The sequence below is a fragment of the Lissotriton helveticus genome, chromosome 1_1, assembly GCF_964261635.1.
Source record: "Lissotriton helveticus chromosome 1_1, aLisHel1.1, whole genome shotgun sequence".
In the NCBI taxonomy this organism is placed as follows: Eukaryota; Metazoa; Chordata; class Amphibia; order Caudata; family Salamandridae; genus Lissotriton; species Lissotriton helveticus.
The window spans coordinates 1,304,526,359-1,304,550,800 of record NC_136057.1 but is presented as its reverse complement, the minus strand read 5'-3'; the positions used below and the strand labels follow the sequence as shown (position 1 = coordinate 1,304,550,800).

Sequence of the window (24,442 nt, the reverse complement as noted above, 5' to 3'; positions counted from 1 at the left end):
CAGCCCTATTAATTTGCGAACGCTAGTAGAACTACCGGGTACGAGGCAAGCCCACATGATTAATTCTAGCGAGGCCCCCACCGTTTCTTTAATTAACTCTTTCAGATGGTGTGACTGATCTACACCCTTCTACCTCAATTATCTGACATCGGTACCGGACACGAGCAGCTATTCCCCTTTGGAGGGGAACTTCAAGTAAGTGTCTGTTGCCACACTCTACACTCATTTTCATCGAGTGTTTCACATGATGACCATCCTTCCCACTGGGATAGATATATATATATATATATATATGTGATCAAGGCCTCTGTGAAGGCCGAAACGTCATGCTGTGGTGTGCCGTCTCCTCGAGAAAATAAATACACTGCTCACCTGCACTTGGGTCTCCTCTCTTCTTCCGCTGCGGTATCCAGGATTGGGCTCCAGGCGAGAGCAAGCAGGGACTGTTTTATATATATATATATATATATATATATATATATATATATATATATATATATATATATATATATATATATATATATATATATATATATATATATATATATATATATATATATATATATATATATATATATATATATATATATATATATATATATATATATATTTTTTTTTTTTTAACCCACAGATTCACTACAACAACACCAGTTCCCAACTCATCTGGGACTCCATACACACACCTACAGTTCTCTTTCACAGAAGAACATAAGTAAGTGTTACTGGTCCCATTGAATTTTCTTCCTTCCCTGGTTGCCCTTCGTCATCCTTCCTAATGTTAAATCGTTCCTCTACAGAATCCTTTCAACGGCGCGAGTCTCCAACGGAAGTGGGACATCCCAAACGCCATAATATATGTAGGTACACCTGTTTGTGGGCCATTTAGAGATGCCCCTTTTAATTATACAACTGAGTGACATCCGTATTTATTTCCCTAGGTGCTCATAACTCCTTTAGTCCTGATGAAGACCCTAGACTGAGGTCCAACCTGCCCTTACCATAGGGGTCGAAACGTCGACATACACGCTACAACAGAATTAACCATGTATGGCCCCCGTGTAATGTTTATGTAGGGAACCTTGTGATCTATGGAAGACCGGAAATGTTCTTAGATTGATGCAGAATTGTTCACAGGACACAATTCCTTTTTCCTTGTCCCCCTACCTATTCCAACCACACCCTACCTTACTCAATCCAAACCCCTTTTCCTTTGACACTCACTGAGCACTGTATTAAATGATGACTCTATTAACTATGGTGGAAATTACTATGTACTGTATGAAATGAAATATAATACATGTGAAAGTACTGGACATCATTGTATACAGCTGAATTAAATTCAGTTTCATATTTCCTCAGTTTTGTGTACCTCTTAGCATTTATTGATGAAATTATCCTATGAAATGTTATGTAACCGACTACTTTTGTGTAACTACACAGTTTTGATAAGGGCAGCCTTCTTAATTCCCGGTGAAGACAGAATCTGTGTACGCCCTCTTGGCTATTTTTATAATCATTTAGCTAAAATTCCTCCGTATAACAATGGAAACAGAAATTCCCCGCCTATCCATTACCCGGCGTTTGGGGTCCCCACTCAAAATAGATTCCAAGCTTTAAGCTCTCTGGACTCAAATGTCTGACTCGCCCAGGAAGGGGATCCTGTTCCAGGCCAGCCAGCAATTGCTCAGGTGCTTAATCCTTGTGAAAAGTCTTCCAACCCTGATCTGACATGGGGGGAGGGCCAACACCTATTAAGTGGCACTACTCTTAGAGCAGCTGGGAATTTTATAAATGGGGAAGAGGTAGTTGGCTCTATTCCCCCAAATATCCCCAGTGTCAAAGACTTTAAAGGCATTTCCATAGTCAGTTGGAATATCGCTGGACTAAAATCTAAAGAGGATGCCTTGGGTTGGAAGGATTTTATTAACACCTATGACATATTCTGTTTCCAGGAAACCTGGTGTAGGGAGGAGTTACATTTTGCGGGGTTTGCATTGTTTCATTTACAGGCAGTTAGATCCGCTTCGGGGAGAGCTAAAGGGGGCCTTATGATTTTGGTTTCGATTAATAGACAGATTAAGATTATAAAATATTTGACTGTGGGGTCACATGTACAGATTCTGTGGCTTCGCAATGACCAAGGTCGAAACGTCCTCCTAATCAACTATTATAATAATATTTTTGACGATAGTAGGACGTCTGTTGTAAAAAACCTAGCTAGCACTATTGATGACCTAATTGATCAATCTAACGTTGTTTTCGACTTTATTTGGTTGGGTGATTTTCATATTTCTTTATGTGAATTGTTATCACAGAAAGTCTGTGGGGTTGTGAATAATGCTGGATGTGAAGGTCTCCATTTCAGGCATAATAGTTATGGAGAAATGCTGTATAAATTTATTAGCAACTATGACCTGGAAATCCTGGATTTTGCTAAAGATGTAAACGGGCTGACCATCCCTACTTTTAAAAACTGGAGGACCAGCTCGGTAATTGATCACGTAATTGTGTCTTCGAGTATTAGTTCTCATTGTGTAGCCCCTAGGATTGAAGTTACATCTTTGAGCGATCACAATTATATTATCCTAGATTGTTCGCTATGGAGTGAGAGTCCTGTAGCTGTGGGTCATACTATCATTAATGTGGAACCCCACAGATCGAACGGTGTTAGAGTCAGATGGGTTGGGGATAGAGCAAATGAATTTATAGGCTCTATTGTTTCTGATTGTTTGATAGACATTACCCTCATCCTCGAAAATAATACTGACTGTGAATGTGTTTTAACTGCTTTTAAAAACATAAACCTATCCATTGATGCTAGGTTTACCAGACCAATTAGAGACAAACGCAGTCACGGACAAGGATGGTTCGACCATTTGTGTACTAAGTTAACAGAGCTGAAAAACGCACTTGCTAAAAAACCTAGGGACACCATTTTAATAACTAAACAAAGAGCTGAATTTAAACTTGCATTGAAAAATAGGAGAAGAGATTTACAGCAGGAAGCATGGGGTTCTCTTAACCAAGCTGCAGAGCTACACAATAATACATTATTCTGGGCTACAGTTAATTCTCCCTTTCTCTGTGAGGATAATATCCCTGTATTAAGCTCTAATGTCCCTAGTGATTGCTGGGTAACGCCTTTTTCTAACATTTTTGGTTCTGATTGCGGCCCAGTTACTACCCCATGCAGCTGGCCCGTTCTACCTTTAAACTTTACTGTGGCTGAGGTCGAGTCAGGAATCCGTGCAAGCAAGGGGGGGAAATCTCAGGGACCCGATGGGGTTCCTATTGATGTCTACAAAGCAGTCCCGGAGATCTGGAGCCCCCTCCTCTCCAATGTTTTTAATACAGCTGTATGTTCAGACGCTCCAAATACATGGGGGGAATCTATTATCATCCCAATCTTCAAGAAGGGTAATAGGTCTGAAGTAAAAAATTATCGCCCCATTTCCCTCCTGGACTCTTCTGTAAAGGTTATGAGCCGAGTCATGTTAGCCAGGCTCGAGAAATGGGTTGATGAAAAGGGAATCCTGGCAGACAGCCAGTTTGGATTTAGGAAAAGTAGGGGAACATTAGACCAATGTTTAAATCTTGACCTCATAATTGGCAAATATGTCGAAGCTAAAGGTGGCGCATTATATTTATGCTTTGCTGACCTAAGCAGCGCCTTCGACATGGTCGACCATGCAATCTTATGGCCCATTTTGTTACGGATGGGAGCCCCTGAGGGCATCATTTTCTTCCTTGCCAGGCTGTACCAAAAGCTGCAAACCTGTGTGCGCTTTGGAACTAAGGGAGAATGCACCCCCAAATTTAGCGTTCGCCGCGGCATAAGACAAGGTTGTGTTTTAGCCCTGTTATTATTCATTTTATTTATAAATGAAATTGATGAAATTTTAAAAAGTGTCCAAGCTGATGCACGCAGGTTAAAAGGCGTATCCCTGCCGGTGTTATTATACGCTGACGACGCTGTGTTCCTTTCCAGAACCCATCTGGGTTTACAGCGTTTGATGGATAGATTTTCTCTGTTCATTAAGGACAGGAAACTACTCATCAATAAGGAAAAGTCGCATACTATGACCTATGGGGTGACAAATAATAAATCCAATGCCTTTTTTATTGATGGTAACAAGGTGCAATCAGTTGATTCATTTTGTTATCTCGGAATCACTTTTTCCCATGACAGAAAATGGACCAACGAATTTATCAACATCAGTAATAAAATGGCAAAAAGTGCCCATGGTATCTTCAAATTTGCAGCAAACATTGGGGATAGGCGAACCAGGGACATGTTGCAAATTTACCAAGCTAGATGCGCCACTATTGCATTGTAACGGGCGGCTATATGGGGTCACAGCTGCGACCATAAATTGCAGTTGGAGGAAAATTCTTTCCTGAAAAAACTTTTATGTTTGCCCACCTCTGCCGCCACTGTATTGATCCATCGGGAATTAGACATCAATTATTTGAATGATCTTTTATCCTTAAGACCTTTAATGTTATGGCGCTCCATATGGCTCCAGGATGAAAAGACCCTCAACAGATCTATAATTGAGGATTGTCTTTCATTGGACTTGTATAGGAAAACCCCATGGATAAAATATGTCTCTGATTGTTATTTACAAATATTTAATCTTAATGTTTTGATCGACCCTAAGGCTGCTTTGACGATACCAAAAGCAGAGTTGAAGGCAATATTTTTGGATAATTTGGCAAAGAAGAGGGCTTCTGCGTGTCGGTCCATGTTAACTGTCACATTTTCTAGCAGATATTCCCTCACAGAAGGTTTTCCACAATACTTAGCACTGGTCACCAGGCAATCGCATAAGTTTGTCTTGACCAGACTAAGGTTTGGAATAGTACATGATCTGGTGGCCCTGCCTAACCTTAAGCAACATCCTAAAGGACCCTGTCTGTGTGACGGTACATCAAAACAGAGCACCTTGCACTTTTTATTAATATGCAAATTGTACTTGAATTTTCGAATTATGTACCTAAAACCTTTGTTTGTTAAATATGGGGTACGTACAGTTGATGAGGCAATGAGTCTTATTTTTAACATGAAATCTGCTGACATTTGTTTTTAAACTGCTGTGTTTTTAAACAAATCTATTAGTGTGCGTAAAAGCATGATATTTTAGTGTATTTGGTCTGTATCCCATGAAATTCATTTTAAATCGATGATTTATGTATTGTGTACTTTTTACATGTGCTTTTATGGTCATTTCTTTTGCACCGAATAAAGCTTCATGAATTGAATTGATTGACGCAGCACAAACATTAAAGCCAGCAAACCTGTAAAAATTATACACTTTTTGAAGTTTGAAGAGTCTATTTCATTAACCTGCAGAACCGTTTCAACCTAGTTAATCGGATATTAGCAGTGCATTCAGAAGTTTTAGTAATTCTTTTCAAACATGAATTTAGAAACGGTCATGCTCCCCACTACCCAACCCTGACAGTGCCATTAGCGATTAAATCTGAACACAGGAGATGTTTTTTTTTTTTTTGTAAACACAGGAGATGGTTTTATAAAGCATTCATCCTGAAGTCATGTATTTTGAGGTCCTCTTATATGTAATAATGAAGAAATTAAAATAAAACAAGTGTCCAGGATCACACAATTTGGTCAAATGGGGAAGCCGGGATTCATCCCAGGTCTTCTGGTTCCACATTGTGCAATTCAGTTCAGCCACTAGTCGTAAATGCTTCACTTCACCTACTCCCACTTTATGCCCCCATTCGACTATCAGTGCAGTCCTTGGTCACACCAAAGACCAAACCTTTTGGCCCCCAGGAAAATGTTTGCGAGTAACCATGCTCCAAAACATCACTGTCTTCAATATGTAATGTAATACCCTGACATGGTGCTGTACTTTGGATATGCAGTGCAACACTGTGAGAGGGTACTGTGTTCGGGACTTGCAGTGTAATGCTGTGAGATGGTACTGTACTTAGCATATGTACATTAATGCTCTAAGGTGGGATTGCACTCTGAATATGTTCTGTAATGCACTTAGTACTGTTCTTGGATATGTAGTTTAATGTCCTGAGAACACAGTATTCTTAATTTGTAGTGTAATACTCTGATGAGATACTGTGTTCTGCTGTGGAATTCTCTGAGATGGTACAGTATATATATTAGCTTACATCATTACTGTACATGTCTATATATTCTCAGCTTACAGCATTACTGGGCGTTTCTTGAGTGCAGTACCATCTCAGAGCATTCAATATATTGTTTTGCTCTGGGTTGGCAATACACAAGGGATATGTATATGCACTGTAGTGCTTAGAGATAGTACTATATGTTGAGTATGTAGTGCAGTGTTCTAATATGGCACTCTCTCCTCTAGATAGGTTGTATAATGGTCGGCGATGACACTGTACTCCGGATATTTAATCTAATGCTCTAAATTGAAAATATATAGCGCATTGCTTGAAGTTGATATTGCACAAGCGATACGCACTTTGAGATGATACTGTATGTACGGTATGTATTATAATGTTCATACAGTATGTGCCGGAAGTGTGCGTTGTGCTGTAATACTTTAACCATGGCCATCACACTTTCAATCATTCCCGGGACTCCTACATTAATTACACCTAACTTATTCGACATTACACAACGCTTGAGTTTGGGGATAAAAAGAAGCGTTGGTGCACAGTGGCGCATGGTCTTGGACTGCCGGCCACCTCCCCCCTTAAACACCGACTGAATTACCCAATTCAACCAGTCAACACATGGGGGTCTTTGGAAGTCAAGGGGGGGTACAGGGCCCCCCCCCTGGCCGTATTTATTAAAATATAAAACAAATCAAAAATTTTAATCAAATAAACATTTCTGACAATTATTAAAATGCACACTTTTCAGAAGATTAGATTGACATCCGTTTCGACATGGTATGATGGGCTAACCTTAACAAATAGCTAGTACAGCGTGTTTCCTAACGTAATCTAATCATCCTGAAAATTAAACTGCATTCTAATATTTTTAATAAAGTCCTACGGCAAGGTCGCCAACCGGTGTCAGATCCTTTTACAGCTGCGCTCTCACGTTGAAGATGCGCATGCGCAACCCAGGGCACGTTACACCCACGTGCGCTCCCTGAACTCCATTTAACCATAACAGGAGGGCCCAGACACTCGCGCACCTTAGTGACGTCATAGTGTTGTGAGGGGTGGCTACCAGCCTGAGGAAAGCGTAGACTCCCTCCCCCGCACCCTTTAAATTACTGGAGATCATATCCTGCCCCTGAAGTTCTGAGCGAGACCAATGGCCCCTCCCGCGGGCGGCCCCTTTCGTGAATGGGTCCGCCCCCCGTAAGGACCTTAAAATGCTGCTCACCGATTAATGACCTTACCGCTAGACACACATAATAAATACGACATTGCTATTCTAAAAGGAAAAAAGGCCTAAGGATAAAATTGTTAATACACAGCAAAGCACAAAACATCTACATATACAGATACTCCTGTAAGCGGGAAAAAAGGGCCTAAGGAAAGAATTAGTTAAATATCACGGCACTGCACAAAATGTTTAAATCTGTTCTACCTTCCAGTAAACGGGAAATTCAAGGCCTACTGGATCAAGCCCCCCTACACCTATATTCCGGCACATTGACAAACCTGATACTTACCATTTGCCAAGCCCCAAGGTCTGCTAATAAGGGATGGAGGGTGGGGAAAATTACACGGCCCCACGGTGGGGCGAGGAGCGAGCCTGGGAGCGCGGGCACAAAGAGGCCGCTTCCCGCGCTCCCCAGGCTTTTAACCCTTTCGCCGCCGCGACCCCGCCCCCTCGCCCCGGAAGCACACCAGTACTTCCGGGGCGAGGGTGCGGGGCAAGCGGCCCCGAAAGGGACGGGGTGTGGGAGGGGCCGGGCCCCGCCATGCTTGCGTGGGGGCCTATTGGCCCCCCCTTGTATCATGGTCTTGGACTGCCGGCCACCTCCCCCCTTAAACACCGACTGAATTACCCAATTCAACCAGTCAACACATGGGGGTCTTTGGAAGTCAATGGGGGGTACAGGGCCCCCCCCCCTGGCCGTATTTATTAAAATATAAAACAAATCAAAAATTTTAATCAAATAAACATTTCTGACAATTATTAAAATGCACACTTTTCAGAAGATTAGATTGACATCCGTTTCGACATGGTATGATGGGCTAACCTTAACAAATAGCTAGTACAGCGTGTTTCCTAACGTAATCTAATCATCCTGAAAATTAAACTGCATTCTAATATTTTTAATAAAGTCCTACGGCAAGGTCGCCAACCGGTGTCAGATCCTTTTACAGCTGCGCTCTCACGTTGAAGATGCGCATGCGCAACCCAGGGCACGTTACACCCACGTGCGCTCCCTGAACTCCATTTAACCATAACAGGAGGGCCCAGACACTCGCGCACCTTAGTGACGTCATAGTGTTGTGAGGGGTGGCTACCAGCCTGAGGAAAGCGTAGACTCCCTCCCCCGCACCCTTTAAATTACTGGAGATCATATCCTGCCCCTGAAGTTCTGAGCGAGACCAATGGCCCCTCCCGCGGGCGGCCCCTTTCGTGAATGGGTCCGCCCCCCCGTAAGGACCTTAAAATGCTGCTCACCGATTAATGACCTTACCGCCACAGGCCAGGTAGTTAACCGACTATCTGGCCCCCCCCCCAGAACACACCCCTTCTAGAAAGGTCATACTCTCCCTGCAAAAACTTCCACCCATGCCAGGATGTTTCTTATAAAAAGGGCATTCCCCTCCTCTGTTAAGTGAACCCCGTCCCGCAGGTAGAAGTGCTCCCCCCAAATGCAACCATGAGGGATGGTCTGTAAGACCGGAGTCCTAAATAACTTGTCCAGCTTGTTGTTGACCCTCTTTAACGAGCTATTCAACGCGCTGACTGAGTTTCCCCCTCTCCATTGCATTCTTGGTATCAGTTGTGACCATACTACAACACTACCTGGTAACCGCTTCGCTAGCCAACCCGCTGCTGATATAATTTCTTCCAGGAGGACCCTTCTACCCAGACCTGCCAGATCATTCCCCCCTAAATGAAGGATTACCGCCGAGGGAGGTGTAGTATGTCGTGCTAGTAAGTCCGACATATAGTCCCTGAACTGATTGAGGCGGAGCCCCCCCCTGCCATGGAAGGAGACCATGCACCCCCTACTTTCCACCCTCTGTTTGCCTGATCCTGCAAGAAAAATTTTGTTAGCACGCTTGACATATGAATGCCCCACTACCCAGATGACCACTGTCTTCTGTCTGTCCTCCTGGTTCCTCCATGATGTAGTTAAGTTGCCTTGATGATCCATGGGTAGTTTCCGTCCTGCGTCACAGGCCCGTGAAACTGTAAATAACCAGAAAAACATCAGGTATTAGCAATACTCAACATGGCGGCAGCTCTCACAACATGTGCAACCGCACGTAGCGTTTATAAGCGCTTGAGGACCATCTCCCAATTCTTTGCACACTAGTTGTGGTCAAACCCCTGGCTGTTGCTTCCGTGGCTGCCCCTATCCGGAAAGAGTGTGTCCCAAACTCTTTGTGGTTATAACCAGCTTTTGCCATGCTCATGGCTAGTACCCTCTGGAACTGAAATCTGGTCAAAGGAGTCCCATCCCCATGCATTAGCAGTGACCCCACACACTCCTGTGCCCGCTGTCTTATCAGTTCCTCCACATGTGTCACCGGGCAGCAGGGATTGTTCCTTGCCCGATGTAACGCCAGGCTTTGGCCCCTAGCATCCTGATCAGTTTTAGATTTCCTGATGCTGATCCACATAGTGTCGCCCTTTATGCTGATATCCCGCAGCTGAAGGCCGCCTATCCTATCACCTTTGTTGGCCGCCACGAGTTCACCTACCCTGAATGCCCCATAGAAGGCTAAAGAGAAAGCAGCTTTAAAGAGGCCCACCTCAGACGTAGAGCTACATGTGTCCGGTAGCGCGAGGAGAACAGCTGATAGACGTTCAAAACCTATAGGTTTCCTAGAATCTGTGGAGGGGGGCTGCATGCGCCGCCATCCTTTTAATGCCTTCTGGGCCTGGAAGCTGTTCGTAGGGTCCCTGCCCCCTTTTGCACGTGCGAAAAAGGAGATAGCGGCCTTGTGCCTGTTGGCTGTCGCCACCGTGCGCCCTTCCCTGTGTAAGTTGCCTAAGTACCCATTGAAGCTAGCCTCCATAGTCCACCTACTCTCCCAGCCCTGTCCCAGAAAGTGACAGTAAGACCTGAACGCCCCTTCGTATGCCGTCCTGGTCTTGGGTGCTAGGCTGGCTGCCACGAGGTCATGTAGTTGGGGGCACCAATTTGCCAAAGAGTCGCCGGGAAGTGAGCCGGCGTTGTCTCCGCCTCCGGCAAGTGATCCCTGAAAACCTGCATCTTAAAGCGAGAAAGGGCATCAGCTGCATTGTTTAACACCCCTGGGACATGTTTTGCTCTGAAAAGTACATTCCCTGTCATGCAACACAGCACAATCTCTTTGATCAAGCGTAAAATGAATGGACACCTTGCAGCTTGCTGGTTGATGCATTCAACCACTGACATATTGTCTGACCAGAATATTACCGATCTGTTGGCCAACTCCTCGGGCCAGACTTTCAGTGCCACCCAGATTGGGAAGAGCTCGAGGAAACCAATGTTCACCGTCAGCCCGCTCTCCTCCCACCAGGCGGGCCACTTCTGTGCCACCCATTTCTTGCCAAGGATGGCACCAAACCCAACACTGCCTGCCGCATCGGTCCATAAACCAATGTCCTCCGAGGACACCGTGGGTGCACCCCACAGCACTCTGCCATTGAAATCCGCCAGGAATGCAATCCATATCCGCATGTCCTGGCGCACCTCAGCAGATAGCCGTGTCCGGTGATGTTTTTCACGAAGACCCCTCATGGCCTGTGCAATTGAGCGTGAAAAGGGGCGAGCCACGGGAATTACTCTTAACGCAAAATTCAACTGCCCCACTGTCTGCTGCAACAGTCCTAAATTCACTTTCTTCGCTTGCAAGCACAGACCTAGTCTGTTTGAATTTCTGGATCTTTTCTACTGGTAATCTAAAACAACCCTCAACAGAATCCAGCTCAATGCCTAAAAATTCGAGGCATGTTACAGGTCCAACTGTCTTCCCCTGCGCCAACGGGACCCCGAAAGAGCGCATGAGCACGCAAAATTCCTGCAATGCTGACGCACACTCCCGTGAACCCGCCGGACCCAGAAACAGAAAGTCATCCAGGTAGTGCATAACCCACTGGTGACCCGCACGCTGTCTTAATGCCCATTCCAAAAAAGAGCTGAACTGTTCAAAATATGCACATGAAATTGAACAACCCATGGGCATACACTTATCCATGTAGTACTTCCCCTTGAAGGAGAAACCTAGCAGGTGCTGGTCCTCTGGGTGAACCGGGAGTAGTCTAAAGGCTGACTCAATGTCTGACTTAGCCATCAGTGTTCCCGCGCCCAAACTCCTCAGCATGTCCGCTGCCTGATCGAAGGACGCATACTTCACAGTGCAAACTGTATCATCAATAGCATCATTCAATGATGTACCCCTAGGTGCGGACAAGTTGTGGATGAGCCTAAATTCCCCTTGTTCCTTCTTAGGCACCACCCCCAGAGGAGAGCACACAAAATTCTGCGTGGGAATGACATGAAATGGTCCCGCTACCCTACCCAAACGCACTTCTTTACCTATTTTTGTTGACACCAGTGTTGGATTGGCAAGGACTGATAGCTGATTTCTACACTGTGGTCTCCCGACATACCCCCCAGCAGGAATTCTAAAACCATGTGTGAAACCCTCTTGCAATAGCCTGGCAGAAGTGTGATTGGGGTACCTGTTCAGCCAGGGGATCAAAGTTGACAACTGAATGGGTGAATGCGCTATTATGGGGTGGATCTTACTATTCAGGTTTCTTCCTACCCCTGTTTCCTGAACCACTGTATTTATTGCGGCATGTTGTTTCTGGGTGGGAAGGGTGCCCACATATGTTGCACGCGTGCCTGAACTTACAGGTACCTGGTGCCCTGTGGCATGTCCGCCTGTTGAAATCCCAACATACCCCCTTCGCCCCTCCATTTGTTCTCTGTTTTTGGGCCGTCTCCCCACCTGGTGCTGATCGAAAGGGCTGTTGGAACGGCTGCTGCGGCCTGGGGGAATAACTTTTATTCGCAGTAGCGCTAGTGTTTGCACCTTGACCCTTCTCGAATTGGTTGTGCCATGAGATAGAATCCACCTTGTCCCAAGACAAAGTCTTATCAAATTCTTTGGATTTTCTGAAAGCGATATCATATTCCTTCCATACATCCCCTGCATGATTCTCATGGTACATTGTTATTCTACTCTGATAGCAGTTCATGGCAGGTTGCATTCCCTTAAAGCGTTCGCCCATTACCGCGCCGTACACTGCAAAAGCCCTCACCCAGTTGATGATGTTTTCCTCCACCCTGAATTTGTACAACTTCGCTCTCCATTCACTGGGAAACAACATATCCTTCTGTGATTTAGCATATTCCCATTCCCTGTTATCAACCAGCAATGAAAAAATATTCACATACTTGTCAGCCCATATCATTTCCTTCACACTTTGTGACACATGCTGTGCTAAGCACTCTCCCCTAGAGGGCAATGTTCCCTCGCCCAGCAGCGGCTGTGCAATCTCCTTACCATTGTTGTTGGGTAACGTTGCTTCCGCGGCCTTGGCACCGCCTCCATCATTCGCTGGACCTGTTTGGGGAGAAACTGGTGCAGGCGGCGTGGCGCCCCTACCACTAGCCAACAATATCTGAGTCACTAATGTTTGTTGCTCCGTTGTAAGGGCCGTATTGACCGGCAACGCACCCCCCCCTAACCATGGGAGAATAGCCGCCACCTGAGCTGCCAGGTCTATTGGCATTGGCCCCGACACGGGGATGGGAGTAGGGGCCGCACCCAGGGGCACCGGAGCATGTGGTGGCGCGACGGGTGGCACCGGTGCTGCCACCGGAATTACTGGCACAGTTGGTACTGCCACTGGCAACTGGGGCACCGGGACTGGGACGGCCACCGGGACCTGGGGTGGCGGGATTGGGGCAGCAGGGGGTACCTGGGGTGGCGGAATTGGTGCAGCAGGAGGTAGAATGGGAGTAATACTCTGTGGCTGCCCCCCCACCCTCTTATTTCTTGCCCGCCTGGGTGGTGTCACAAAGACGCCCCTTGGCTTGGGCGGTACTATCGTCCGCTTGGGTCTTCCAGATGGACCAGCCTGGGCATCTACCTTGGCCCCCAGTTCCGCTACAGTCCTATCCAATTTATCAAACTTCCCCAGTCTCTTATCCATTACAGACATTCTGCGCATCATTTTTTGGAACATTAAACCCACATTCGCATTCCCACGCCCCCTTCTTTGAGACATTTATGAGCACACCGTGCTCCGTACCTGACCCAGTTGGCGGTGCACGACCTGCAATACCTGACCCGATCGAAGGCGCCTGTGCTGGTGTATGAAGACCACAATCTAGTCTCGCAGTCCTGAAAAACAAAGAACGTTACCTTTCCAACTAGTGACAATGAACTAGGTAAGACCTTATACCAGCAAAACAATATTAGCAAATTCCACGTTGCTTAACCTACCAACTTGCACAGATACACAATTCCTTAAAACAGGCAGTAATGGAAATTCCCTGGGTGCCTTGAAGGTCCTTCCCCTCCCAGAATATTTAACTGCTTGATCGTCAATATTTAACTTGCAAGAACTTGTTTAAACTGTCAGCATATAGAAATTATCACAGCCTAAAGATGCACTGCTAAATCCCACTCAGCACGATTAAGTTAATAGCAAACACTGATACTTGCATCAAATGCCTATCCTCCCTGTGTGTGCAGTACGTGGTAAAGTTTAAACATATACTTGCAGGATTATACCCATGTAATACACATCTGTATCTCCCAAAACGAAATCGCTATGAACCGTGCAGTAGTACTTGTTTAAAACATACAAATCGCGAGTTTACTACACATATAATCACAGTGAATGACCCCAAATGCCCCCACAGCCAAAATTATGCGTTTTTCAAACCCGTGATAATATCCCACAGCAAAATTCGGCTCAGCGCTCTATTTCCTTCAAAAGGACCACATATAATCACAGTGAGTGACCCCAAATGCAACCACAGACAAAATTATGCGTTTTGTTTAAAACCAACGATAATATCCCACAACCAAAATTCGGCTCAGCGCTCAATTTCCCTTGAAAAGACCTTTTTGTCTCCCATCCGCTCCCTGCCCTAGCTGTCCCTGCTTAGCTTCCAATGTCCCAACCACCGGCTTGCACACCGCTGCAGCCTCAAACTCGAGCGGCCGTTCCTGAGCCGCTGCAGAGCCCCCACCTGCCCCTTACGATACCTCGTGGCCCGCTGGCGCTCCGTTTGGTGGCTCTATGATCCGCCGCTGCCCCGCCTAGACCGCACAATACCTCTGGTCCCACCGGCCTCCTATGAGCGCGATTCGCCCCTTCGCGTCCTGCTCGGGCAAGGCTGTTCCCCGCACACACGCTGCAGCCTCTCACGGCTTCCGCTCGGCTTCTCTGTCCACCGCACGACAGCTGCTCCCACGGACTTGCGCCGCCTCGATGAACACGGCGATAATCTGTAAAACAAACAGAAAAATCACCCAGCGCCGCCGCTTCTCCTCACGATGATCCGAGACCCTGAAAAAGAAAAGGAGAAAATTACACGGCCCCACGGTGGGGCGAGGAGCGAGCCTGGGAGCGCGGGCACAAAGAGGCCGCTTCCCGCGCTCCCCAGGCTTTTAACCCTTTCGCCGCCGCGACCCCGCCCCCTCGCCCCGGAAGCACACCAGTACTTCCGGGGCGAGGGTGCGGGGCAAGCGGCCCCGAAAGGGACGGGGTGTGGGAGGGGCCGGGCCCCGCCATGCTTGCGTGGGGGCCTATTGGCCCCCCCTTGTATTACTCCTCATTGCTGACTGTTTGACTACTATCCTGTGGTGGGAAGGGGTACTGGGGACTTCCTTCCTGCTCTTTTCTTCTGGTCCCTTTGTCAGTGAAACCTGTTACTGTGTGCCTGGCGGTGGGGAGATGCGTGTGCTCTCAGGATATTAAGTGCTCGCTCTGAGCTGTGAGTGGTGTACTGTTCTGCAGTCCAGCCCAATCCCCAGGCAGCACTCGAGTCAATTGTTAGCGATACCTACACAGTACACACACCAAAACATTTTAAACAGGAGCCCCGGAGTAAGCGGCTGCTGTAAATCATGCCTGCCACATACCTGGGGGGTAACCGTGCATCGCTCAGCCCAGGATTAGTTTGTCTCTCAGGATTATTTTGGACTAAGGGGGATTAACAGACGCCCTCTGTCACGGCACTGTGATGGGGATTTGAGCCAGAGAATATTACCGTGAGGAGCATACTACATCGGGAGCTTCATGTCGCCTCAGTGGTTGAGACAATGCCAGCGGTGGGCCTTTGAAGCCTCTGTTAGGCTTTATCCAAAGGGGAGTAAATGTAGTGAAGTGTGCAGTTGTCAGTGGTTCAGCCTGATGTTGGTCTTCTGCGGTGGCTTTCGATTTCCCTGCCTTTTTGTTGAGGTCTGCTCTGTTTTTTTTTGTTTTCTTCCTCATCCGCTTTGCCTTTCATGTGCAGCTCCAGCATGATCAGATGAGTTTTTAAACTAATACTCTGAAGAAGGCTCTTTAAGGGCCTTATTGAAACACGAAACTTTCAAGTCTGGGAAAAAACGTGATACTTTCCAAAGAAATTTTTAAACCGCTTTAGAGTATTTTCAATGCACTGAAACCATTCTCGAATCCTTGTCCCCAGCACAATTAAAGCACTTTTTGAAAAATACGACTCCCCTATTAAGCTATGAGCTTGATATGGCACACTGCCAACAACTATCATTATACATCTTTCATCTCTACTGTTGAGTTTAAGATCCGTAAACAATATGTAAGATTTACTTTGGAGCATAGTATTAGGAGATGTACCATCATGCAGTGACTAGGGTTATTTCCTTTGAAGGGTTATACAAGAAGTCGGTGTAACCTAGATGAAGACAGTGTGGTATGCAGCAAATGCAATCACGGAACCCAGGACTTAACACATGTTTTATGTTTATGTTCCAGTAAAGAGGTAATAGAGGCTCGAAATCGTTTTATAAAACCCAATGTTTTTAGATGCAACTTTTCCTCCACTGATCTGATCTCTTTTTTGAAATTCCTACCAAATGAATTTATTATAAATTGTACACATTAAATCTGTTTATTCATGTTTTAGATTAGATTTTTAAAATGTTTTAGAATAATTTTATAAGATGAGATGGAATTATGTATTTAGTATAATTGTTGATCTCGTAAGAGATCGAATTCAATAAGAATTGAATGTGCAGCGCCCCTGATATCATATTTTGCTTTGTCTATATAGCCTCGGTGCCATGCATGCAGTTTCAGTTATTTGGGCACCTGCACCCCTTCCGTTTGTAGGAACTCAGGTGCTATGCTTCCTCCTTTAGCCCCCTGGGTTCTGTCTCCCACCACGTCCCATACTCCCTGATGCTCGGTCCTGTTGTAGACATTGCTATTTCATGTCATGCTTCTTTACGTTCATGACCCCCTTCCTGCCTCATCTGCACAATTGTTCTGGTTTGCCCTGCTCTCAGTTGTTATGCACGGCACCTCTTTCGCCCCTTTTCATTTCAGATCCTCTGTTTTTCCCGCGACAGTTTCTGACTCATTCCTTGGTGGTCCTTTGTTTCAGCTGCCCCCACCTCTGCTCTGTCACTTCCAGTCCGTGTGTCTCCTCCATTTCAGTCCTCTCCTCCTTAACCTTATCTTGCAGTTCCTCTGCTCCCTCACTCACTCTCTGTGCTTTCATTTGCTGTCCCGCTTTACGATTCGGTGCTGTCTTCTTTTACTTCCTACACTTTCCATTACTACGCCTCTTCCCTCCCCCCATTTAGTTTCCCCTCACTTCCTCTGCTCTCCCCCTCCCCCTTGTGTAGTCCTTTTAATTGATTTGCTGTCCTTTCTTCTTTCTTTCTCCACTCCCTCTTTACGATCTAGCCATCGTTCTCTACCCCTTTTTTTTTGTTTCCCTGCCTCTGTTTTTTACCCTGTGCTATTCAATTCGCTGTCTCCTCCTCCTGTGTGTAGTCATATTTCTGGCCCTCCTTCGATCCCTGCTCTTTCATTTTAGCTGCTCTATTCCCTCTGGCCCCTCCTCATTTCCTTGTTTTTTAGTCGCTCTGCCTCATGCTGCAGTTGTAGTCGTTGCTGTGCTTCATCCCAGCTCATTCGGCTACTCTCCTCCTCCCTTGCCCTCTCCCCTGCTCAGTCAGGATTTGTTTAGTGGGGTTAGCTGTTGTGACAGCTTATAAATAGTAACTATCCTCGTTGCCATGTTACGCAGCAGACACTGGTTTCCAGAGAGCTTTTTTTTTCCTGTTTGTTTTCTGTCATCCCATCACGTGCTCCAACCTGTCCTGCCCGTGGAGGGAGGCATCCCTGCGGCTGGCTTAATACACTTTGGGCCCGGCCAAGAGCGAGCAGACTGCCCATCCGTGGCAGTGTGTGTTTTTGAACCCGGCTTCTTCAGTTGAAGGAACTGTCACCTGGTTCCAGAATCCGAGAAGCCGTGACCGGCCATGGCTTAGTTTGGTTGCCAGTCTCTCTGCCAAGCGAGTGCCAGGCCTAAAGGCAGCGCGGGGACCTTGTCCACGCCAAGACCAACGTACTTTGACGTAGATGGTGTTGCGTCCCAGGGATGAGCACTTTCCTTCCTGCCTGATTTCCCGCAAAGGGGCACATGCTCCTAGAAGCCGAGTCTTACCCAGGCTCTTGGGGGTCCGCTAAGATCCTCGTCCCCGCCGTGGGTAGATGCATGCTGCAGACCTTGGACTGGTTCTTGTTGTGCGGAGTTAAAGATGGAGGAACTACCGGCCGACGTTGGGGCGTCGCTCGGACCTTACTGTCTCTGGTAACTGGACAGGGAGGAAGATCGCCGATTGGACAGAGTTTGGAGGTCTCGCTTTTGCACTCAGGGCAAAGTCGACCATTTGTTTGACTAAAACATGTTGTAACGCAAACATTTGTGTGAGAGTTCCTTGTTCGAAGAGGCGTGGGGGAGGACTTCCGCATTTCCGAAAGGGAAAGGAACGTACGAGCTGAAGACTGCAAGGAGAAGTGTACACTCCAGCACAGCATGGATGGTAAGGAGGAGGGCGGCACTGTAGCGCGTCTATTGTGTGCCAAGAGGTAGGCTCCAACCCGCCCACTGCGTCTAAAACCACCGTCTCTAGCCGTAGTTTTGATAAGTAGGAACTAACCTGCACTGCTTGCCTAGCGCAACCTGATAAAAACGCCGTTCGCTTTTAAGGGGTTTGAACACTTTATTACGCCCATACGAGTTTTCTGGCATTTAGCGAGGACTGACTGCTTTGGTTCGGGGCATATTCTGTGCGGCGACGTATGCTTCGCTCTCAGCTATCCAGGGACCTTGATATTCCTGTAGTGTACACTGTACAGGGTAGTGTTTGCTCGGCGCGGAAGGGTGGCTTACCACAGTATGTCTCTTACTCTGTTTTTTGTAACATGGAGAGCAAGTGAGGGAAGATGGACCGAGGAGGGCCCGATCCATTCTGGAGGGGGTAGAGAGATCAGAGCTGTGGGGGTTCCTTTGTCCCACATACTTTCCTGCCTAAGTCTTGCACCCACCCGTCAAAGTCTCGCTTGACATTAGAATTGTAAGGACTGCAAGGCCACAGAAATACTTCTGATGAGCACCATAGTGACCATCTTTCTGTGTCTGCGTTATTTTATTTTAAATCCTTTGATAGGACTTTTCTGACATATATAAATTGTTGTCTGTTTAGTGAATGAAGTGTCGTGCCTGGGACCGTGTGTTACCTTTAAACCAGTAGGGGATGTGTATTTGAAGTACTAACGCATCTTAAATCTGCCTGTGTCCAAGAGGGTTTGTTTATGGCATTGAGTATGCGCTTTCTATTTACGGTATAACTTGATTAACCTAAAGAGCACAAGACGCCTTTCTCTGTCTCCGGTTTCAATAATTCTTAGGAGTTTTGCTAGTACACAGTTAACTATTTAAGTATCTGGTAGTATAAAACAGGAAGTGTAATTCTAGACTTGACCTTCCCTACCCCACACCTGTGCATAAAAGTTTGTCCAAAGCGTAGCCCCTTGCATTTAAGGTGAAGAGTGCTTACCTTCCCTCCCATATTTGATGCTGTCCTTGGAGTACAGTGGTATTTTCTGAACTCTACAGGCCCATCTCCCTCAACCTGGAATGAACAAGGGAGACCACTAAAATGCTGATTCAAGCAATCCAAGTTGTCTGTTGGAGACCACTCTGCTGGTGCCTTTGAACTGTTGTCCGGAGTGACATTGTTTTGCACCATGAAATACATCACTAGTACGACTTGTGAACCAGTAAACTACTCCCACCAGTGCTTGAAATGGAAAAATACAAGTGCAGGTACTCTCTGCCTGAGTACCTGCTTGTTTCTCAGAAGTGCCAGTACTCTCCAATGAAATGTATTACGTCTTTCTTGAGAAGTGCTGGTACTCTCCCTCTAAAAATAAAAAAGTATCGGTACTCCGTACCGGACAGTACTGGCCCATTTAAAGCACTGTCTCCCACCTCAAAAATGATTTCAGGCAGGGTCCGCGCACTGATCTGGAGTTGAAGGGCATCTTTCACCACAAGTAACATCACTTGAAGTGTCTACGATCTAATATCAGGTGTTACATCATCTTACAACGTTAAGAGATATCACAGGTTCCGTACATAAATGAGCTAGGTGGGGCTGAAAGCTCTCTCAAGCTGGAGTGGACCACAGTTTTTTGGTCCCCCTGAATGTAGTGCCTGATGCTGTTTGTTTGCCAGTCGACGGTCGTATGATCATGCTTGTATAAGCTAGCTGTGGTAATTCTTCCCTGTCGGAGGGTTAAATAATGGACTGGAAGAGCAGAGAATTTTTTAGGAATTGAAGGTGGCACACAATTAACTAATGGAAATAATGTCCAAATGTAGCCGGGAAACACTCAGAAAAATTCTGTCCTGCGCCCCCACCCCCCACGCCCATCCTCTCACCACTCCACCCTAACTGATTTGTACACTGACTTCGAAAATTCGTCTACATTTCCAAATCTGTCTTATGAATGTCAAGACCCCCCGACCTACCTCTGGGTTTGATTTCAAAACACTATCAATGTTTGATCTCGAGGACCAGGTGCTTATATAAAACTGGGAAAAATTAGTAAGGCTTCATCACCCTACTTCAAAATTTGGAGATCAAAATAAAGTATAACACGCAGTCATTTTAAAGGTGTGCTTTTGCACATATTTAGGTCGAGCACACCAGTCAGCACAGTTGTCTGGTTTCAAAAGACCTATTGTGTGCTGAGAGCTTACCTGGAGGTAGAAGAAGCCCATTCCTTACCATTGCTTGGTTTTGTCAATCATTTGTTCGCTCCTTATCTAATGGCTTTCTGTGTTGCAGTTTGTCAATCTTATGTTTGTCCCTCCCCTCGAAAATAGCCTCTTTACCATCTCTAATGGTCTGCCTTTTATACCTTTCACTGCTGATTTCCAGCAAACGAGTATTATTTTAATGTAAGCACTCCATGTGTGCATGTGTTTTATAGCTGTCACTCTTGTGTGCTTCTCTTCACCTGCCTGTGCTCCTTATTGCTCTTTGTTGCCCATAAGCTTCTCTCCACCGGAATCCATGTTACTCTTTATTGCCCGCGTGCTTTCTCCCCCAGGACTTGTATTCCTGCCTCACCCATCTGCTCAGTTTTCTGCTCTCTGTAATGATCTCTTGCAGTTGCGCTTCACTTCCCAGTGCTTCACATTGTTGTTTCTCTGCTGTGTGCTTCTCTCCCTCCAGCATACTTGTTCCTCTCTAGACCATGTGCTTCTTTACCACCGTATGTTACTCTTAGCTGTGCGCATCTCTACTCGTTGTTCTTCCCCATCATTTGCTTCCCCCTTCCCTCTCCAAGTGCCTCATTTCATAAGGCTTACATTCCAGATTTAGACGAGAAAACACAGTTAAATCCAGTTAATACTTGATGTGAGAGCTATTTCACAAGGAACTTCATTCGCTTTAAGTAAAAGGAATACTCTCTCCTGTTGACACCTCCAAATGGTTGACCCCGTGATCTGCTTCCTCTGCTTGAACAAGATCAGCATATGTATGAACCTTCACACACCTAACAGTTGTATTTGGGTCAACAAGAGCCCCCTTCCAAACTTATCACAAATACTTAGTGGGATGAGGGTTGGGAATCAATCAAGTTTATTTCGGGGAGGATCCCCATGAAACTTACAGTAAAAAAAGTAAGATTATCATTTACATAAATTGTGTAAAATGCCATTTGTGCACAATATCTAGCATACACATATGTTAAAATACCAATAAAATAAAAATGCTGTGCGATGCAGGTCTATGATTGCATGTATTTCTATCAATAGTCACTAATGTCTAGTTATTGTATCATCTATTGTACTCCAAAACAGGGTTATCTTTTTTCATATAATTCGTAAGGGTGGACCTCAAACGCCATGCCGAATATAAACATGTAGTCTGACCAAAGACAATGACATCTCTAGTATCTAGCTGATTTCAAAATTCTCAATGCTGTGGAACACTGCCTAACTCCCAGTAATCGACAAATTGGGAGAATCCATTTATTTCTGACTGGTGGAAGAATTAGAAAAGAAAAGGCAATGTAGCTTGGTTTCTGGAACAGGTTTTAAATCTGGGCATGTGTCAAGTTTGTTACTGCCTGAAGACCATCTTGAGCAAAAGTTGTTAACAGGTAATGTTCAAAACTGGAATTTCAGTGAAAGCGATTTTGCTGATAAAGATGCAATAATATCTCAATAGAAAAGTGTTTTAGTGCAATGGCTATATCTCTAGCATACTGCCAAATAAACCTACATGAGTAAAGACCATTAACTTGCCTTACCACACCATCGGGTACACGTAGGTATTGCAATATGCCGCTGGGCTTTGATTTGGTGGCATTAGGAGTTCAAATAACTATTTACAACATTTTAAATAGTTGCTATGTTTCCAAAATAACATTTCATAAAAGGGAAATCATAAAAAAAATTACAAAGTATATAAGGAGGCAATACAAATTGAGGATTGATTGTCTAAGGGAATATTGTGAATCGATGGAAGTCTCATAATCTTTGATGTGTTAAAGTCTAGAGAATACTGGAAAAAAGGCTCCGCAACCTCTTAATAAGGATCATTTACGATCATTTTTGAGACTGACAAAATATTGTTCCAAATTAATAAATAATTTTGATGAAATCATAGAACCTATAAGAACTTGGTGAGCCATGTGTTGTGTTTACAGGTAGGAACAAAGAAATGTGTGAAGCATTCAAAAAGGTCAATACTTAGAACATTTTGATACTTGTACTAATACGCACATAGAAACAGATGCTAGCAAGGTAGTACTGGGATGAATTTGACACAAATAATTGAGAGCAAAGAGCAGATTGTGGCACCTAAAAGATACTAGGTATTTGGTTTGGGGAATTACATTAAACACGAGAAACAGACCATAAACCCATAGAGCACATACTAAAAGTGGAAGATGACGTTAGGTCAGTGTAGCACCATATATCCAGGTGAACGCAGAGCGTTAGGGATTAAAACCTGGAAGTTGAATATGTTAAAGGGTTAAGAATAACATAGCAAATTGGTTATCAGTACTTCCAGTTGGTAATGAATGAGAAAATAAGTGAACCAAGAGAACTGAGTTTGTGAATAGATGGTGTTCATTAAGGAAGAGCTAACTATGGAAGTTAAGTACATAAAAGAAACTATGATCACAGGCATGGACTTTTAGGTAGGCTATTAGGTGGTTGGTATGAAAAGTAAGTTGTTGACATAGTTCTTCTTGTCTAAGCACTGAACTGCAGCATGTGTCTTTTCCAGCAGCCTCCCACGTGTACTTGCCCTCCGGGTTGCCCCCTGGACCATATTACATCGTCCTCTGTGGCACTCCTTCCTATCCCCACCTCTCCCTCTCCCCCCACCCCTGCCCAGCTCTGTGTTGTTTTGCCCCCCACCCTCCCTGTGCTATGATTCGGCCCCCACCTTCCGTGTTACTTAATCCCCTTCCATGTTGCTTGTCCCACCACATGGCTTGGGCTGGTACAACTTAGGGTTTCACGGCTCCAAGATAAAAAACAAACAAAAAAAACTCTCCTGGCCAACCTCTCCGCCTAGGAAGTCTGGCTGGGACGCTGCATCATGGATGCTGTGCAGCATGGCTTAGAACAACTGGCAAATCCCCAGGTCCTATTGATTTTGCCAGTGCTTGTTGAGTGTTGAAGTGTGAAAAAAATCTAGAAAGATGAGATCAACATTCCTTCTGGACTCTTACTGACTTCATTAAGAACTGCAAAATATGACTTGAGAGACTATGCAGAGGACTCTGAGACAGGGATGTAGTACTTCCGAGAAATGAGCAGGAAGAAGTTGGTTGTGCATCTCCGTCATCCACCGGCTCAAGTTCAAGGAGAGAGCTGCTTCGCCTTCCTTATTGTGCCTTGGTGTGAAAAGATTTGCTCCCCTGTTGGCCCCCAGATTTTTCATCGGGTAGCCAGAACTTCCAATCCAATTGACAGCAGATTTTGATAATTCTTAGGCTGTGTGTACAGATCTACCTTCTACTAATCAACCCGTAGCAAGATGCATACTATCCTGTATCTTTACTTGCTATCATAAAGTGACTAGACCCTGACCATATAAACCAAATGGCCATTATACTCTTGGCAAACCATAAATTGCTGCTTTTTATGATAAATGTACCAATTGAAGTATTTATGGGGCAGCCACCCAAAGATTGGTTCTTACATTTGCTAAACATTAATACTTTGATTAAAACTTTCAAGCAACTACTTCTCTCTCCGTTGCGAATTCTTGTGACTTAAAGTTTCGTACATACCGCTCTTGTTGGATTCCACATCCAAGTGGGAGTTTTTCTTTAGCTTGACATTGTATTAATCATGTTTAAGGATAGTTCAGGCTCCCATGCTAGAGAAGGAAAAGTTATTTTCTTGTAATTCTGATTCTTCTTCATTCGTGGTCTCTCCGAATCCATAATCCTCCTGCCTGCATCTCTGTATTTCCGAAAAGCACAAATGAAGATGCTTATTGTTCCTAACCTGTATTGCATCAATGGAAGGCTAGAAGAATCTGGAATTATTAATGGTGTAGTGTCAGTTTGACATGCTTTGTATTTGTGTTCTTATATCCCGTTTAAAGTACCCATTTGTTATTTCTCAATTTAAAACCCTTTAAAGTACTTTCTTTTTGCAGCCAAGTATGCCAATGCCTGATTTGGCTGATGGGTTTATTTTTCAAAAAGGAACGTAAAATGTTTTGTAATATATCGGCAAAAGTGTCT

General features: G+C 45.2%; 1 protein-coding gene across 5 annotated transcripts in view; it reads left to right on the top strand.

Annotated features, from left to right (window-relative positions):
- Positions 1-24,442, top strand: part of PRKACA (protein kinase cAMP-activated catalytic subunit alpha) — a 777,054-nt gene that overhangs the window by 338,152 nt on the left and 414,460 nt on the right. Inside the window, exon 1 of one of the 5 annotated variants that reach the window (XM_078681411.1) lies at positions 17,505-18,192. The exons of the other annotated variants lie outside the window; for them this stretch is intronic. Coding sequence (XP_078537537.1) covers positions 18,186-18,192 — 7 coding nt within the window. The 5' untranslated portion in view covers positions 17,505-18,185. Of the gene's footprint in view, positions 1-17,504; positions 18,193-24,442 lie in introns of those variants that run through there. 5 annotated transcript variants of the gene reach the window in all.